At 53.4% G+C, this 16,340-nt stretch overlaps 4 protein-coding genes and 2 pseudogenes across 4 annotated transcripts, besides 11 other annotated features; 3 read left to right on the forward strand and 3 right to left on the reverse strand.

Moving 5' to 3' along the window:
• Positions 1–997: part of a sequence feature (areas not merged during assembly with more than two copies in the genome that could not be assigned to a particular haplotype) that runs on past the window's edge.
• Positions 998–1,712: a sequence feature (areas merged during assembly that could not be assigned to a particular haplotype. This can correspond to areas where the two haplotypes were merged or to regions with more than two copies in the genome that were merged during assembly.).
• Positions 1,713–1,797: a sequence feature (areas merged during assembly that could not be assigned to a particular haplotype. This can correspond to areas where the two haplotypes were merged or to regions with more than two copies in the genome that were merged during assembly.).
• Positions 1,798–2,121: a sequence feature (areas not merged during assembly with more than two copies in the genome that could not be assigned to a particular haplotype).
• Positions 2,122–3,001: a sequence feature (haploid, Esmeraldo-like haplotype).
• Tc00.1047053507071.210 (mucin TcMUCII, putative) lies at positions 2,278–2,943 on the forward strand (the record flags this gene model as incomplete). Its single annotated transcript, XM_816054.1, has 1 exon — positions 2,278–2,943. The coding sequence occupies one exon, from the start codon at positions 2,278–2,280 to the stop codon at positions 2,941–2,943; it is 666 nt and encodes a 221-aa protein (XP_821147.1).
• Positions 3,002–7,371: a sequence feature (areas not merged during assembly with more than two copies in the genome that could not be assigned to a particular haplotype).
• Positions 3,210–3,292: a sequence feature (T-rich).
• Tc00.1047053507071.220 lies at positions 3,473–4,675 on the forward strand (annotated as a pseudogene).
• Tc00.1047053507071.230 (trans-sialidase, putative) lies at positions 5,875–8,649 on the forward strand (the record flags this gene model as incomplete). Its single annotated transcript, XM_816055.1, has 1 exon — positions 5,875–8,649. One exon carries the CDS (start codon positions 5,875–5,877, stop codon positions 8,647–8,649), a length of 2,775 nt encoding a protein of 924 aa, XP_821148.1.
• Positions 7,372–8,200: a sequence feature (heterozygous, non-Esmeraldo-like haplotype).
• Positions 8,201–16,340: part of a sequence feature (areas not merged during assembly with more than two copies in the genome that could not be assigned to a particular haplotype) that runs on past the window's edge.
• Positions 8,733–8,809: a sequence feature (T-rich).
• Tc00.1047053507071.240 (mucin-associated surface protein (MASP), putative) lies at positions 12,706–13,527 on the reverse strand (the record flags this gene model as incomplete). Its single annotated transcript, XM_816056.1, has 1 exon — positions 12,706–13,527. One exon carries the CDS (start codon positions 13,525–13,527, stop codon positions 12,706–12,708), a length of 822 nt encoding a protein of 273 aa, XP_821149.1.
• Positions 13,289–13,320: a microsatellite.
• Tc00.1047053507071.250 (mucin TcMUCII, putative) lies at positions 14,097–14,696 on the reverse strand (the record flags this gene model as incomplete). Its single annotated transcript, XM_816057.1, has 1 exon — positions 14,097–14,696. The coding sequence occupies one exon, from the start codon at positions 14,694–14,696 to the stop codon at positions 14,097–14,099; it is 600 nt and encodes a 199-aa protein (XP_821150.1).
• On the reverse strand, positions 15,787–16,194 carry Tc00.1047053507071.260 (annotated as a pseudogene).

Genomic DNA, 16,340 nt, shown 5'->3' on the forward strand with positions numbered 1-16,340 from the left:
GACCTCATGACGTCCAATGCCATCGATGTGTACGGGCGATGGGACTGTATCGATGGTCCTTGAGCACACGCCCCCGCCGCTAAGGAGCCCAAAAACAGCGGTGCGTGCAGCAGCGCCACACAGACCACATCTTCTTTAAACAAAAAGATCAAAGAGAGTAGAGACGTCTGGTTCGAAGGTGACTTGTCCTTGCCGACGGTGAGCAGTGGCGAATGTATCACCTCGTGTGTGGACACACCACTGCTGCTTCTGCTTTTGGGACTGAGTGTGGTTGTGGCAGTGTTCTGAGCCACGGAGTGTGGAGTTGCGACTTCTCACAGAGAATATGTGCCGCGTTCCCTGCGGGCTTTCTTTTTTTGGTGTTCTTTTTAATGTTGTTTACATGGAACAATGGGAGTACCTTTTCTTTTGTTTTACTTAATGGTCGGTTGCTGCGCACCGTCATGAGCGAATTGTTTTCCCTCTTGATTGCTTCTGTTGCCCACACGCGGTACAGGCCCCACGGCTGTGCGCTCCACGGAGGACACAAAAGGAGGAGTGGAGAGACAGGCCGGATGCCGCATGAACTGTGTGGGATGTTGTGTGGGCTTGTGGAACAGTAATATTTTTTTCCTTGTGCAGGCACTGTACGCATGTACATATAAACACAGTCCTGCATTGCTGCATGGCGTATGAAACGATGATTCTGCTGAAGTGTATTTTTTTTTTTTGAGGAGGAGAGTCCCGTTGGGCACCCAACTACTCTTTTTGTTTTGGTATTGCTTTTTTACTTCTGGTGTGCAGGTCAGTGTGCGTTCCTCTGCAGGGCTGCTGCCGTTGTTTACTGTGCGTGTTACTGTGTGACTTGTCTGTCTTGCCTTTTGCTTTCACTCTGCGTTGACGTGTTGTTATTTTGTGCTGAAGGCTGCACGCAAGTGACAGGAGTGATGGCGATGATGATGGCTGGCCGTGTGCTGCTGGTGTGTGCCCTCTGCGTGCTGTGGTGCGGTGCCGGTGGGATTCATGCGAGGAACCCTGACAACAATTCACTGGGTGGCTGCATTGCGTCGGGAGTGTTGGGTGAGAATCAGTTCCATTTGTCGAGCGGATGTGAAAAAACGGTGATTAAGGTGACATTGCTGTCAAAGTTGCCCATTCCTGCCGTGGAATCTTCGACTGAAGATTCCATTGTTTCAGCAGTCAACGATTTGGGTTCAAGTGAGAACTCCATCCGTGGTGAGTCTGGTCTTGCTGGTGCCGGGATTCCTGTTGCTGGTGGACCTGCTGCTCTTCCTGGTGCTGGTGGAGGAGGAGGTTCTGGTTCTGTAGTAACCGGTGGAACTGCTTCTGGGGGTGATAGTGCCGGTGACGTTCCTTCTGGTCCTTCTGGTGGTGGTGTTGGTGGTAAAAATGATTCTGCAGGGCTTCCCTCTTCTTCTGGTGTTGATTCAACACCTGGCAGCAGTGATGGTGAGGCGGGGTCCCCAAACAGTAATTCATCTAACACAGTAGGGGAGTCCCCAAGAGAAGATCAGTCGCCTGATGCGACAGGAACTCACAACTCCTCGCCACCCGACGAACCCGCAGGAATGAAATCCAGCAATGAACACGCAAGACAAGAAAAAGAAGAAAAAGAACAAGAACAGCATGAACACCCCGCAGAAAATGGCGAAGAATCCGCAAAAGATAAAAATGCCGTTGGCAAAAATACCACCGCAAATACAGACAAAGTTGACAGCAGCACCGCGGTCTCCCACACCACCTCCCCTCTTTTGCTTCTTGTTGTTGTTGTGTGTGCGACTGCTGCTGCTGTGGTGGTGGCCGGGCCTGCATGAAGTGTGTGTGCTGAATATGAACGAGGGCCTATGGCAACAGAAATGTTGCTTTTGCGATGAATATTGGGTGCACTTCCCGTGGACCAACAATTCACGTAGTGTGCGAGGATCTCTCCTTTTTTTATTGTTACTTTGCTTTCTGTTGCTGTGGGCGCTGCACCTCCTCTTGTGTGTGTGCGTATCCTCCGTGAGGGATGCAGACACGACGGACCGCTCTCGCCGTATGTGCATGCGGTGGAGCCTTGTGTGCCGCTCCTGTTTGCTTCTCCCTCTTTCATCTGTGGATTGGAGTGTGTGCGGCAGGGCTGTGGTGTGCGGCGTACGGTGCATGCCTGGCTGCTGCCCTCTCCTCATGTGGTGTGCCCTCTGTGTGTGTGTCTGCCGCACCTCTCGTCTCCCCTGTTGCTCTCCATGTCCCTCACTGTGCAGCTCGGCTCCGCACCACCGAACGACCACACTCACGATGATGATGACGTGCCGTCTGCTGTGCGCCCTGCTGGTGCTCGCTCTGTGCTGCTGCCCGTTTATCTGCACGAATGCGGTTGTTGCAGAAACAGGTGACCCCAATGAATCGCTCACACAATCACAGGTGCAAAGTACGGGCGACAGTTCTTCAGATTTAACTCTTGACACAATCACGAAACCGAATAGTGCCGGTGCGTCACATAAGCCAGTTTCGGCCGTTGCGGAAGGGGGATCAGGCGGGTTGTCCAACACACAGGATGAAACAAATGCGTCTGGTCTGCCTGGACCAGGTGTTGGTGACACCGATTCGCCAGGTTTAACGGGTAACTCCGATAGTTTGGTGGTAAACAATTCAGAGCATGGTAAGGAAAAGTCCAAAACTAATGAGGTTACGGAAGAGGCACCAAATAAAACGACCACCACTACTAAGACAAAGGCACCAACAACCACGACGACGACCACAACACAGCCACCAACCACGACGACCACCACCGCACCAGAGGCACCAGGTAATACGGCCAGGAATGCAGAGGCGCCAACCACGACGACCACCCGCGCACCGTCACGTCTTCGCGAAATCGACGGCAGCCTCAGCAGCTCTGCGTGGGTGTGTGCCCCGCTGGTGCTCGCCGTATCCGCGCTGGCGTACACCGCTCTGGGCTGAAGAGGTGTGTGCGGGCTGTGCGTGCCAGCACTCAGCCGCGGGGATTTGTGCGCGTCTACTGTGGTCCGATGTATAAAGTAAGAGAAAATAATGTTTTTGTTTTTTGCTTTCACTGCCCTGCTGTGTGGTCCGCGTTGTTCCCTGCATCCGTCACTTTGAACGCATCCCAGACAAACTCGTATGTGCTACACGCTTACAACTGATTGCGTGGACGCATGTTTGTGTGCTATTGCGTGCATGCACGCTGGAGCCACTCGGGTGCATATTTTTGTTTTTTTGCGTTTTTACTATTTTACTTTATTGCTGCTTGTTTTCTTTTCTTTTGTTTCTTTCTTGTTTTGTGTGTTTTTCTTGCTGTTAAATTATTGCATGACGTTGTGTGTCTTTTTTACTTTCATTGGCTCAATATTTTTTGTGAAACGCGTGCTGCTGCTGGTGTTTTTTACTGTTCCTTGTTTTTCTTTTTGCTTTCACTCTGCGTTGACGTGTTGTTAGTTTGTGCTGAAGGCTACACGCAAGTGACAGGAGTGATGGCGATGATGACTGGCCGTGTGCTGCTGGTGTGTGCCCTCTTCGTGCTGTGGTGAGTTTTTGGACACGCGATGAACGTCGATAACAACGCAGTGAGGGTGGAGGGAACTTCTTTACGCATGCAAAGAAAGATGGAGATGACAGGGTGCGCCTGAAGGCGGACTGCGGGTTGTTATCCACTCGAATGGCATTAATAAAGGCGGTTGCGGCTGGGGACGACGGTAGAGATGAAAATGTTAATGCCGTATTGGAAAATAAGGATAAATCCCCGCATGGTAGTGTCTTGGCTGGTACTGGGGACATTGCAGCGACTGGTGCAAAAGGAGTGAAGGGTGCCGCAGGTGCAGGATTACCACCCTCGCCGTCTGAGCCTGGAGGATCAGGTACAGGAGGAGAGCAGAGGCAGTCAGAACAGTTGGATACAAAAGGAAAAGGGGCAGGAAGTAAGAGGGATGAAAAGGGCGGTAAGGCAACTGAGTCCCAACAACAAAGAGCTGATCAATCTTCTTCATCTGGCAGCGACGGCCCTCAGGGTGGCAAAGAACCCGCTTTCAAAGAGAAATCCGAGAGTACTGAACCCTCCGTTGACACGCCGACACAAAAAGATGAAGTTGAAACGGAGGAAACAAATGTGACAGAAAAAGAAGAACCTGGAGGAGACGAAGAAAACAACAATAACGTGGCACTCACAGTGACAAGTGAAAGTCAAGCGAAACTGAAAGAAACACAAACAGCAACACCACCAACAGCGCAAGTGAATGAACGGTCCCGCACTGAGGATTTAGGAACCGTGCAACAGCCAAAAGGCGTCCAAAGCGAAAAGGACTCAAACAACAATTCACAAACAAACAGCATTGCCTCCATCGCAGCCAATCAACACAATGAGCCACCAGCCGACCATGGAGAATCAGGGCCACCATCACCCACGGCAAACGGTGGTGCCGCCAATAATGAAGCTGACAAGAGCACTGAAGAGGGCATCCCGAACAGTGGTCCAGCAGCCGATGCCGCAGGGACACGAAAAGAACAACCGGATGAAAATAATGATGCCAATCCGAAAGAAACACCAGTCGAAGCCACAGCCATGAAAACTACAACGGCGACGACTGGCGACGGTGACGGCAGCACCGCGGTCTCCCACACCACCTCCCCTCTTTTGCTTCTTCTTGTTGCGTGTGCGGCTGCGGTGGTGGCCGCGTGAGAGTGAGTGTGAGAGAGCCGTGCACCGCCCGCACACACACTCTTCCTTCTCTCTCTCTGTGTGTGTCCCCTTGCATGGACTCTCGCCCTCACCTCACCCCACGAGGCACACACATAATGTGCCCATTGTATATATGCATGCACACCCATGCAGGCCCGTTGGTGCTCTCTTTTGCACGACACGCACCGCTGCCGTCCTGCCTGGCTGCATGGGCGGAGCACCGTAACTGTTTCTGTTTTGTTTTTATTGCATTGAGTGGGCGACCTCTCTCTCTCTCCCTGTGTGTGTGTGTTTTGCTTTACGGGAGCAATGAGAGTGTGTGTGTGCTGGTCGTCCCACGCTTCGGCTTTTTGTTTTGTTTTTCTTTTTGTGTTGTGGTTGAGTGCACCCATTCTGCTGGCTGCGTGTGTGTGATGATATGAGTAATTTGCGTGTGTGCTATCTGCCTCTCTCTGCCGTTGCTTTCTTCTGACTCTCTTGTGCTGAACGGCTGCTCTGCAATTATATACGCTGACAAACACACAAGCACATGCACACACGCCATTTTTCACACAATTTGGCTGTGGTGGCTCTTGCGGGGATGGAGGGTGTGAGCTCGCCGTGCGTCCCCTGGAATTGCTGCGGTTGTGGTGTTGGCGACGTGCAGCAGTTGACTAACGTGGTGTGGCGTTGAGGGTTCCTCGGATAAGTGCGCATGGATTCTTGCTTAGCAGCTGCACGTGCCGACGTGTTTCTCCCGCTGTTGATACAGCGACGAAGGATTCTCCGGCTGTGCGGGGCGATGTGCGATGGAGGGTGCGGGGAGAGACAACAGTGAAACGACTGGCGGCGGCTTGTGTGGGCGTTGCTCTGTGTGTGCTGACGCGTGGCGGAAGCGCAAGATACCCGCTTTGGCTTTTACTGCTGGTGGCAGTCGCTGTGTGTTCCCGGTGCACTGTTCTTCCTTCTCGTTCCGTGTGTCTGTGTGCGCGAGTTGTTGTTGTTGTTGGGAGTGATTGCAGTGGGGATGATGGTGCCACCTACTGTGGATGGGTGACGGTGTTCACTGTTTAACCTCATTTTCTTTTTCCTCTTCTCTCTCTTTCCCACACACAAAGAAGGAAAGGAAGTAAGGCTAAACGCTAATCGCTACTGTGAAATTCGAAGGCACTGAAAGGACCAACAGCACACACACACCGCCCACACACACATATATTTAAATGCTCTCACGTGTTGCTGCAGTGAAGGCACCCCGCACACACAACCGTCGCCGCGTGACCGGATCCAGCGGGAGGATGAGGGAAGGAGGAGAGAGTGAGCCGCAGAGGCGCAACATGTCCCGGCATCTCTTCTACTCTGCGGTGCTGCTCCTCGTTCTTGTGATGATGTGCTGCGGCACTGGAGGTGCTGCGGAAATTGCGGGGCAGTCATCGCAAAAAAAGTTTGAATGGAAGGACGCTAATGAGGGTGGTGTAACTGTGGAGTCGTTGGGTGTTCCCGGCCTTCTAAAAGTGGGGAGTGACGTGTTTGCCGTTGCTGAAGCGCATTGCAAAAAGTCTGATGTCAGCTTTACTGGCATTGCATCCCGACTTCTCACGACACTAAACGTTAACACGCCGGTGGAAGTTCTGAAGGATCCTAAAGATGCACAATTTCTGGAAGACGGTTCCGCAGACTCAAAGAAGAAAGTAGATGTGAGCCGACCAACAACATTTGTGGAGGGAAATGATATTTACATGCTCGTTGGGAAATGCAGCCGGACAGCTGCCACTAATCCGAATAATGATGCCGAGGACTGCGGACTTTTGCTGGTGAAAGGGAACGTCAGTGGTGACGAAAGCATCAAGGGAATCCAGTGGAGCGATACCAAAAGCCTCCCGCAAACACCTTTCTGTAAGCAACACGAATATTTAACAGGACTGACTGGCGGCGGTGGATCGGGTGTTAAGATAAAGGACGGTACGCTTGTCTTCCCAGTGGAAGGCACGAAAAAGGAGGGTGAAAAGACCGTTTCGCTCATCGTATCTTCTCCGAAGGATACTAATAGTTGGAAGCTGTCGAAGGGGATGTCTGACGGTGGCTGCGGTGATCCCTCCGTCGTGGAGTGGGGAGAGAAGGAGGACAAAAAACTCATCATGATGACTGCGTGTGCTGATGGCCGCCGCAGGGTGTACGAGTCCGGTGACAAGGGGGAGTCGTGGACGGAGGCACTCGGGACAATCTCGCGCGTGTGGGGCAACAAACAGGGCGAAGGAGCGAAGGCCGTTAGAAGCGGGTTCATCACAGCGACGATTGACGGTGTTAATGATAAGAGAAATGTGATGCTCGTTACTCTGCCGGTGTATCCCGAGGTGACTGAGAAAGGAGGCAATGGAAAGGGAAAACTCCATCTTTGGCTGACGGACAACACGCACATTGTTGATATTGGGCCGGTATCCGGGAAGGATGATGACGCTGCCGCCAGCTCCCTGTTGTACAAAAGTGATGGAAGTGGAACTAATGAGAAGGAAGAGTTGATTGCACTGTACGAGAAGAAGAAGGACGGTGGGAAACCATCACCCGGTATGGTCTCTGTGCTTCTGACTGCGCAGCTGCAGCGTGTGAAGGAGGTGCTGGCGACGTGGAAGAAAGTGGACGAAACTGTCTCCAAGCTGTGCACCACTTCAAGTGCTGAGAAGGATACCTCATCTGGCACTGCCATGCCGACAAATGGGCTGGTTGGCTTTCTGTCCGGCAACTTCTCTAATGACACATGGAGGGACGAGTACCTCGGGGTGAACGCCACAGTGAAGAAGAAAGATGAGGCAGCAGCGTCAACAGTAACGAAAGAAGGGGCTGCAAAGGCGGAGGATGGTGTGAAGTTCACGGGAGCGTGGGCGGAGTGGCCCGTTGGCGAGCAGGGGAAGAATCAGCCGTACCACTTTGCGAACTACAACTTCACTCTTGTGGCGACGGTGTCCATCCACAATCTGCCGGAGGGAGATACCCCCATTCCTTTGTTGGGTGTGAAGATGAATGGCGATAATAATAAAGTACTTCTGGGACTGTCGTACAACAAAGAAAGGAAGTGGCAGCTGTCTTGCGGTGGCGGAACGAACTCTCAGGAGCACAGCAGCGCTTGGGATAAAGAGAAAAAGTACCAAGTGGCCATTGTGCTACGGAACGGCACCCAAGGCACCGCCTACGTTGATGGTAAAAGTGTGTGTGGGTATGAAGCGTGTGCATTGGAGAATAAGGATTCAGAAGAGGTATCCCACTTCTACATTGGAGGAGGCGAACGCACTGCAGGCGGTGCAGGGAACCAAGAAGACGTGTTTGTGACTGTGAGGAACGTATTGCTCTACAACCGCCCGTTGAGTGCTGCGGAGATTGGCGCCCTCAACCCGAATAAAGTCCTCATTCCACCTGTGGTGCCTGAAAATGGCCAGGGAACCCCGTCGCAGTCCTCTTCTGCCGGGCAATCGCCGTCGGTGCCTAAATTGTTGAATGAAAATGAGGGTGCGGGCGGTGGCAGCACGTCCACATCAGCAACGTCCACTGTAACGAATTCAGGAGAAGAGTCAGTAAATCAGTTGGCGTTGCGCGCTTCTCCCGGTGGAAGTAAACATGTGGATGTCGCTTCTTCATCCGACGGTGATCCAAGGGTGGGAGCGGAAGGTGGAGATGCTGTGCAGGGAGACACACCACCTAAAACTCCTGTGGATACTACCGCCACAGCAGATGCAAACGCTCCTACCGCTACGAACGTGGCCCAAGTTGGCCCCGCAGATACAACTGAGGTGGCTGCGAGCTCTGGTGCGAATGGGGAGACGGCGGGAGGAACGGAAGTACAGGGAGAGCTCAATTCACAGGTCAGGGGAGTAAATGCCACGGCACTCAGCAGCAGTCTTGTAAATGTGTCGCAGGGGAATAACACCGATGCCGGCACTGTGTGCGGGAGCGGACTGCTGCCATCGCTTCTTCTGTTGGGACTGTGGGTGTTTGCGGCTCTGTGAGGAGTGACTGGCTGCCGCGTGGGACAATTGCGACCCTCCCCAGCAGCGACACACACGGTAATTAATTTATCTTCTTTAATAACTTTTTTTACTTTTTCCCTGTTTACTTTGCTGTGCGTTTTTATATCCCCATTTCTTCCCTTTTCTTTTTTTTTTTTTTTGCTTTTGGGGGCAATCACTATGGACGTTTTTCTTTTCTACTCTTCCCTCCTTTAATTGTTTGTTGCTGCACTCTTCCTGCGAGGGGTGCCGTGTGTTTCCGCCCAACTGCTCCACTCGCACACCCACCGACACGCTCATGACGACGGCCCTGTGCGCCTCGCCTGCTGCACGCATGAGGAGGGGCCGCGACGAACGGCGCGCTGAGGGGCCGTGACGTGTGGGCGTGCGACGAGGGCCTGTGGGGCGGAGCACGCATTTCTTCCCTCTTGTTTTGTTTCTGTGCGGCCAGGGCGGGCAGACACCCGCAGCGCCACACACACAGCCACACCCTGCCGCCGTGTTTTTCTTTGAGGATTTGTTTTGCTTTGCGTGTTTATTTCATGCGGTGGCGCACCCTTCGGTGTCGGCCTCGTGAGCATTTCTCTCCCCTCCGATGATTTCTTTTTCTTTTGCTGCGCTCACTCTCCCGATGGAGTGACGCGACTCCCGTCATGTCTGCGTGCTTCTCTCAGTCCCCACACACACGAGTGACTGTGCTCTGCGGGCCGCACTCACGCGCCGATGAGAGGGCTGAGGGGAGCAGCAACACGCAGATGACCCCATGAAATATAAACGATGTGCGGACACACGGAGGGTCGGACGGTCGAAGCACACGCAACCATCTTTTTAATTTTCTTTTGCGGGCAAAATACATACAGACAGTTTGGTGTGGCCACACGGAAGCCATGCGATTTTTTTCTTATTTTAAAATTGTGTGGAGCAGTAATGGACGATTTCTTTTCATTTATAATTATTTTGTGTGATGGGGTTTACATAAGACGAAGGGGGACGTTTTTTGTTTTCAATAAATATTGTGTGAATTGCCGCTGCTTGGGCTGCAGTGCAGTCATGAGTTTGAGCGGTCTTCTTCTTGTTGTTGTTTCCGTTATGCGTCTCCGCTGTACATTTTTGTGCGTCCCTCCACATACTCTGCTCCCTCTTTTCTACGTCTTTGCTTTGTGTTGCTGCAGGCACACACAACCACACACACGATGCACATTGCAGTGGATTTGAATGCACCTTTTGTAGTGCATGCTGGCAGTTGCGTGTGGCGGCTGTTGTCTTCTTCCGTGGCCATGAGGAGGAGGGGAGGAGAGGGAGCGCACCCCGATGAGGATGGCCTCGTAGTTATCTAGCAGCTCAGAACTTTAGGTCGTTCGCCCTTCAGGATTGCCCTTGCTGCTCGACTGGCGCAGCACAGCCCGACATCGTTCTTCTGCATGAGTGCAGGCACCAGAGTGCCCAGCGACGAGGCTCATTGGCTGCATTGACTTCCACCAGGCCTGCAGTGGGCGTGCCGCTGGCGTGGTCCTCGTTGTGCGCCACACCTTTCCGTGCGAGCGCCTGTCGCTGCTGGAACCAACTGCCTGGAGACCACCGCCTTCCGCGTGTGCCCACCGGCCAGCCCCAGCATGTGCGTGGTGAACCTCTGCGGCCTTCCTACAGTAATTGCCCACACTGCTCACTTTGCGAGCGACATTCGTCGTCTTGGTCCTGCAGCGCCTATTGCGGACGACCTGAATTCACACCATGAGCTCCGGGACGGTTGCTCACCATCCACGACGGCAGGAGAGGACCTCGCCACCACCTCAAGCGGCATGGAGTGCGAGCTGTCCGACGTCCCGGCACAGGCAACTCGGATCAGCGGCCGCAGCGTCTCGTTTCCCAATTTGAATGCGCAACGCGTACTGCGTGTCTTCCACTGGACGTCCACCCGTTTACATGGACTCGGACCAACATCTGCCATCCCACACTGCAGGGACGGACGACGGCATCCCGCGACAGGCAGGCATGCTGCCACGACGGAAACATGTCGTCTTTGTCCTGCGTGATGCTGACTGGAATGCTTCCACCTCGGCGTGTGAAACACCTCTGGCTACTGTAATCACATGGTTGGAAATGCACTGAGGCACCGCACGAGTGGCAGCCGTGACAGACCACAGGAATCACGACGGACGGAATGGAGCAGGCCGAGTCTGTTTCAGCGACAGCCTGCAACGAGCGTACTTTTTTACCGGGAGGCAGCCTGCCCCGTGCTGAACTGCTCCGCAAATGGGAGGACCGCAATCATGCCCTTCGCGGTGTTTTCTCCATGCTGCCAGAGGCCCGTGCGAAACAGCTTGTTTTCTTGTGGAGCCCAGGCCTGTGATGCTCCGAGGCATGGCGGCACCACGTCCCTGCCCTCTGGGATCGGCTGTGCTGCGGTGCTGTTGGGACCGCGTCTGTGCGCTGCCTCCGCCGTAACCTCTTCCCGACGTGAGCACCGCCACTCCTTGCCGACCAGCAAGCGGCTGATGGACGTCCTCCTGCCCACTCCTCGGCTGACCGGCACGCGCCCTGCGGATCACAGGCAACCCTTTGTGTCGGTGGTGCCGTCCCTCTCACACTGAAGAGGCAGGACCGCCTCGACCTCCTCCGGAACCTCCATCTGGCGTGTCCACGGCACCTCCTCGTAGAACGACGAGCAGCAGATCAACGTCGCCCTGCCCAAGCTGCAGCAGCGTCTTCTCGTCCGTCCACAATATGAAGGCACACGCCCGACGCACTAACTCTGAAACTCCAATCGTTGCAGAAGGCCTCACATGTGGATTCTGCGACAGCTCCACGGTCTCCCCAACAGGTGCCTCACGCGCAGGTCGCTACCGAAAATGTCAAGCGTATCAACGAGCAAAAAACGGACAACGCACCTCTGCAAGCTCCAATGACAGCCGTAGCCCTTCAGCCACTCCTCTGCTGCAATCCCCACCAGCCGCTGAGCCCCCGACAATCCACGGGGAGCCCCGCCGCACACGCTGTGGGAATGCCCCCGTCCTCGACAACTGAGCATCCAACTATTTGGGAACACACCCTTTCGCACGACAGCATCGTTCAAGAAGGAAAAACTGGCCACATCGCTACGGACAGCCCGCAGGCCATTAGCGAACGGTGGCTGCAAAGTATAACAAAACAAATACTTCCCTTTTCTCAGCATAGAAAAACGTCGCCTTCACACTCGCAATTGCCACCAATGAATTCATTGCGCAATACCGCTCTGAGCTGCAATACTTCCTGGTGCCATCCGGGTCCCTTGTCGACACATTCATGCGGATGGGCGCCCATCCATTCCTCCCAATGACGGTGCATGTCTGCGACGCACCAACTGCTCCAAAAGGCACGTCCCTCACCACAGCCGCGATCAACTTCGCCCTGTGGGCACGCATCGCCTTGTCAGAGGAGCAGGAGTACGTCAGGCTGGCAGCAAGGCACCCGCCGGCACAAAACATCACAACCAGAAGCACCAGCAGCACCGCAGACCGTGGGGTGACGTGGATCAACTGAAACATGCTGTACGTTTAAAAAAAATACTTCATGGTTTGGAAAGAATAAGAAACACTGACAATATCTCAAAGGGAAAACAAATGAAATACAAGAAATTAGGCGTACGCAATCAAAAAAAAACACCAATTCAAAAACAAGAAGTAATGAGTGCACTCAACCACAAAATCAAAAAGAAAAACGAAACAAAAAGCCGAAACGTGGGACTACCAGCGCACACACACTCTCATTGCTCCCGTAAAGCAAAACACACACACAGAGGGAGAGAGAGAGAGGTCGCCCACTCAATGCAATAAAAACAAAACAGAAACAGTTACGGTGCTCCGCCCATGCAGCCAGGCAGGACGGCAGCGGTGCGTGTCGTGCAAAAGAGAGCACCAACGGGCCTGCATGGGTGTGCATGCATATATACAATGGGCACATTATTGTGTGTGCCTCGTGGGGTGAGGTGAGGGCGAGAGTCCATGCAATGGGACACACACAGAGAGAGAGAAGGAAGAGTGTGTGTGCGGGCGGTGCACGGCTCTCTCACACTCACTCTCACGCGGCCACCACCGCAGCAGCAGCCGCACACGCAACAAGAAGAAGCAAAAGAGGGGAGGTGGTGTGGGAGACCGCGGTGCTGCCGTCACGGTTTTGTGTGTTCGTCGTATCAGTTGTGTTGGCGGTTACTGTCGTTGCTTTTGTATCGTCCCCAGTCCCTTCTGAGCCTTTGTCGCGGTGGCTTTGTGGTGTGGCTGCAGTCTCAGGCGGCTGAACATTTTTTTTATCTTCACTCGTGGTGTCTTTGCCATCGTGTTCGCGGGAGTCATCACCTTCTTGAGGTGGTGGAAGATTTCCTTCCGCATGCAGTGTTTGCTCCCTGTTAACTGTTGTGAGTGGATTCTCTACCGCAGGTGGATTGTTGTCGGAGTCCTTCGTTCCTTCAATCTTCGTTTGCGTAAGAATGGCATTTGATTCCCGATTGTCAGAAAGAGGAATGTCCTCTGCAGATACAATTGATTGCCGTGCTTGCTGCTCGGTGCCGATTAATTTCTTTTCCCCGGAAACTGGGTCTGGTGCAGCGTTTCCTTTTTCACCACTCGGCCCTTCTATTTGTTTTTCTTCTTCATCTTCCGACCCTTCACCATCATCATCGTCTTCATCATCTTCATCCGCAGATTTGGGAGTTAATTCTTCTTTAAGACCTCCTGCTTCATGTACAAAGTCTTGCGTGCCCTCTGGAGACTTTTCAGGCTCTTGTGATTCCAGCAAAAGTTCAGCACTCCCATCAGAACCATCACCCTCCGCCTCCACCGCAGCACCGCACCACAGCACGCAGAGGGCACACACCAGCAGCACACGGCCAGTCATCATCGCCATCACTCCTGTCACTTGCGTGCAGCCTTCAGCACAAACTAACAACACGTCAACAGAGAGTGAAAGCAAAAGGGAAAGGAGAAAGTCACACAACCACCGCACAGGACAGTGACAAACGGCAGCAGCCCAGCAGCAGCAGCAGCAACAAACCATGAGGCAGTTGGAATCAGTGAAAGAACAAAAACAATACACACAGCCCTGCAATAATTGATCAGCAAGAAAACACACAAGAAGCAATTAAAAGCAAAAAACAGTAAACAAACAGCAATAAAGTAAAAACAAGTAAAAACACAAAAAACAAACAGCTGCACCAAATGGATCCTGTGTGCATGCACCCACACACGGACGTGCGTCCATGCAAACAGTTTTGGGCGTGTCGTGCATATGAGTGTGTCTGCGATGCGTTCAACGTGACGGATTTGGAGCAGCAACATGGACCACGCAGCAGAGCAGCGGAAGCAAGTAAAGCAAAACATAATCATTATTTTCTCTTATAAAGTACATCGGACCACAACAGACGCGCAAAAAACCACGTGGCTGAGTGCTGGCACGCACAGCCCCCGCACAATTCTTCAGCCCAGAGCGGTGTACGCCAGCGCGGATGCGGCGAGCAGCAGCGGGGCACACACCCACGCAGAGCTGCTGAGGCTGCCGTCGATTTCGCGAAGACGTGACGGTGCGCGGGTGGTCGTCGTCGTGGTTGGCGCCTCTGTATTTGTGGTATTTGGTGCCTCAGGCACAGTAGTGGACGTAATTGGCACTTTTGTAGTGGTGGTCGTCGTAGTTGGTGCCATTGTTGTAGTTGTATTCGTTGTGGTGGTCGTCGTTTTTTCCACAGGATCCTCCAATTTTGGTTTTTTTGCGGATTGATCCACAGTGCTTGTTTTCCCTGGCTCATCGGACGCACGATCACTCTTGGACGTCCCATCGGTGGACCTAGCTTCTTTGAGTTGCGTACCGCTCGCACTTTCATCCTCTGACTCTTTGCTCTTCAGTTCTGGGCTCCCATCCTTTCCATTTTGCCGACCGTTTTCCCCACTTATATTTTCTGGTGCATCGGAGTCCTTACTGCGTTTACCTCCTTCCAAGACAGCCGTCTTCACACATACGGACGGGCAGCAGCACAGGGCGAGTATCAAAAGGGCGCACAGCAGACGGCACGTCATCATCATCGTGAGTGTGGTCGTTCAGTGGTGTGGAGCTGATCTGCACAGTGAGGGACATGGAGAGCAACAGGGGAGACGAGAGGTGCGGCAGACACACACAGAGGGCACACCACATGGGGAGAGGGCAGCAGCCAGGCATGCACCGTACGCCGCACACCACGCACGACACACACTCCAATCCACGGCAGCAGGCACACACACACCACAGCCCTGCCGCAACACCAACACACAGATGGAGGAGGGAGAAGCAAACAGGAGTGACACACAAGGCTCCACCGCATGCACATACGGCGAGAGCGGTCCGTCGTGTCGGCACCCCTCACGGAGGGTACGCACACACACAAGGAGGTGCAGCGCACACAGCAACAAAAAAGCAAAGTAACAATAAAAAAGGAATGATCCCCGCACACCACTTGGATTGTTGGTCTACGGGAAGTGACGCCAATATTCATCACAAAAACAATTTATTTTTCTTAGGCATTCGTTCATATTCAGCGCACACCACTTCATGCAGGCCTGGGCACCACTGCAGCAGCAGCAGCACGCAAACGTGAAAATAAGACGCAAAAGAGGGGAGGTGGTGTGTAGAAGACCGCGGTGCTACTGTCGCTGTCGGCGGTGGTCGTTGTTCCTTTCTCATTGCTGGTGAATGATGTTGTTGTGAATTCTTCCGGTTTCTTGACTGAGAGTGATGTGGAAAGACAACTGGTGTCCTGACAGTCCGTTGATGCCTTCCCTGTCCCGTCGATTTCTGTGCTCGCTGGTGGTGTGGATAGGTCGCTGGGGTCGGCGAGACGCTGACAGGGCTGCCAGCACCATCCGATTGAACTTGTTCTGCCGTGTTCTCGTCCCCAGTTCCACTGCACCAGCTGCTGGGGCGGTGCGGCAGTCATGCCAGAAGCACCAGCAATGGGCTGGGTGTCGGCCGCATCAATCAATGGGTGTGTCCGCAATCGATAGGAACTTGCATCGACGAGGGAGTCTGCACCGACGCTCGGGATGGGGAAACAAAGACGCCAAACAGAACAGTGCATGCCACCCCGGAAAATCCGCAAGGAGTGTAGTCTCATGAGGCTGTGTTGCTGCCGTGGCGACGGAAATGAATGGCGGTGCGAGTGGCGTCCTCGTCGTGCGTCCCCTCCTGCCAATCCTCGCGGTAAACCCATTGCCTAAGTACATTGATTCCGCCTGAGAGACCAATTTAAAATGTTCTTCTGTCTAAATGTATTGTACTCGTAACTGGCCACGGCAGCCCACAATGCCTCCAGCGGATACACCTGCGATGCACGGTCAACACAATCCACATCCACTCGTTGTGCGCCATCCAACACCATCTTTTCCTTGGAGCTATGAACAACACCGGGCACACACTCTTTTTCGGCCGTCCATGGCATGCGCCTGCGGTGAAAATCCGGAGAAAGTCCCATTCCTTTTGTGCACAAAGTCATGGAGCTGCCGCCGTTAAGCGCGTCCCGGCGAGGGCAACAAAAGCCCGCCGCAGCACTCACGAATGCCCACCCGTTGCCTCCTGTGTAAAAAAAAAAATAAACATTGGAGGGAAAAGCGTGCACAAATGCCCTGTCAAAAAAAGTCGGCACCAGTGGATGAACACTGAAGCCGTGGGTGCATGCTCCACAAATTTCCTTCCTT

The sequence above is a fragment of the Trypanosoma cruzi genome, genomic scaffold, assembly GCF_000209065.1.
Source record: "Trypanosoma cruzi strain CL Brener 1047053516815 genomic scaffold, whole genome shotgun sequence".
Taxonomy (NCBI): domain Eukaryota; phylum Euglenozoa; class Kinetoplastea; order Trypanosomatida; family Trypanosomatidae; genus Trypanosoma; species Trypanosoma cruzi.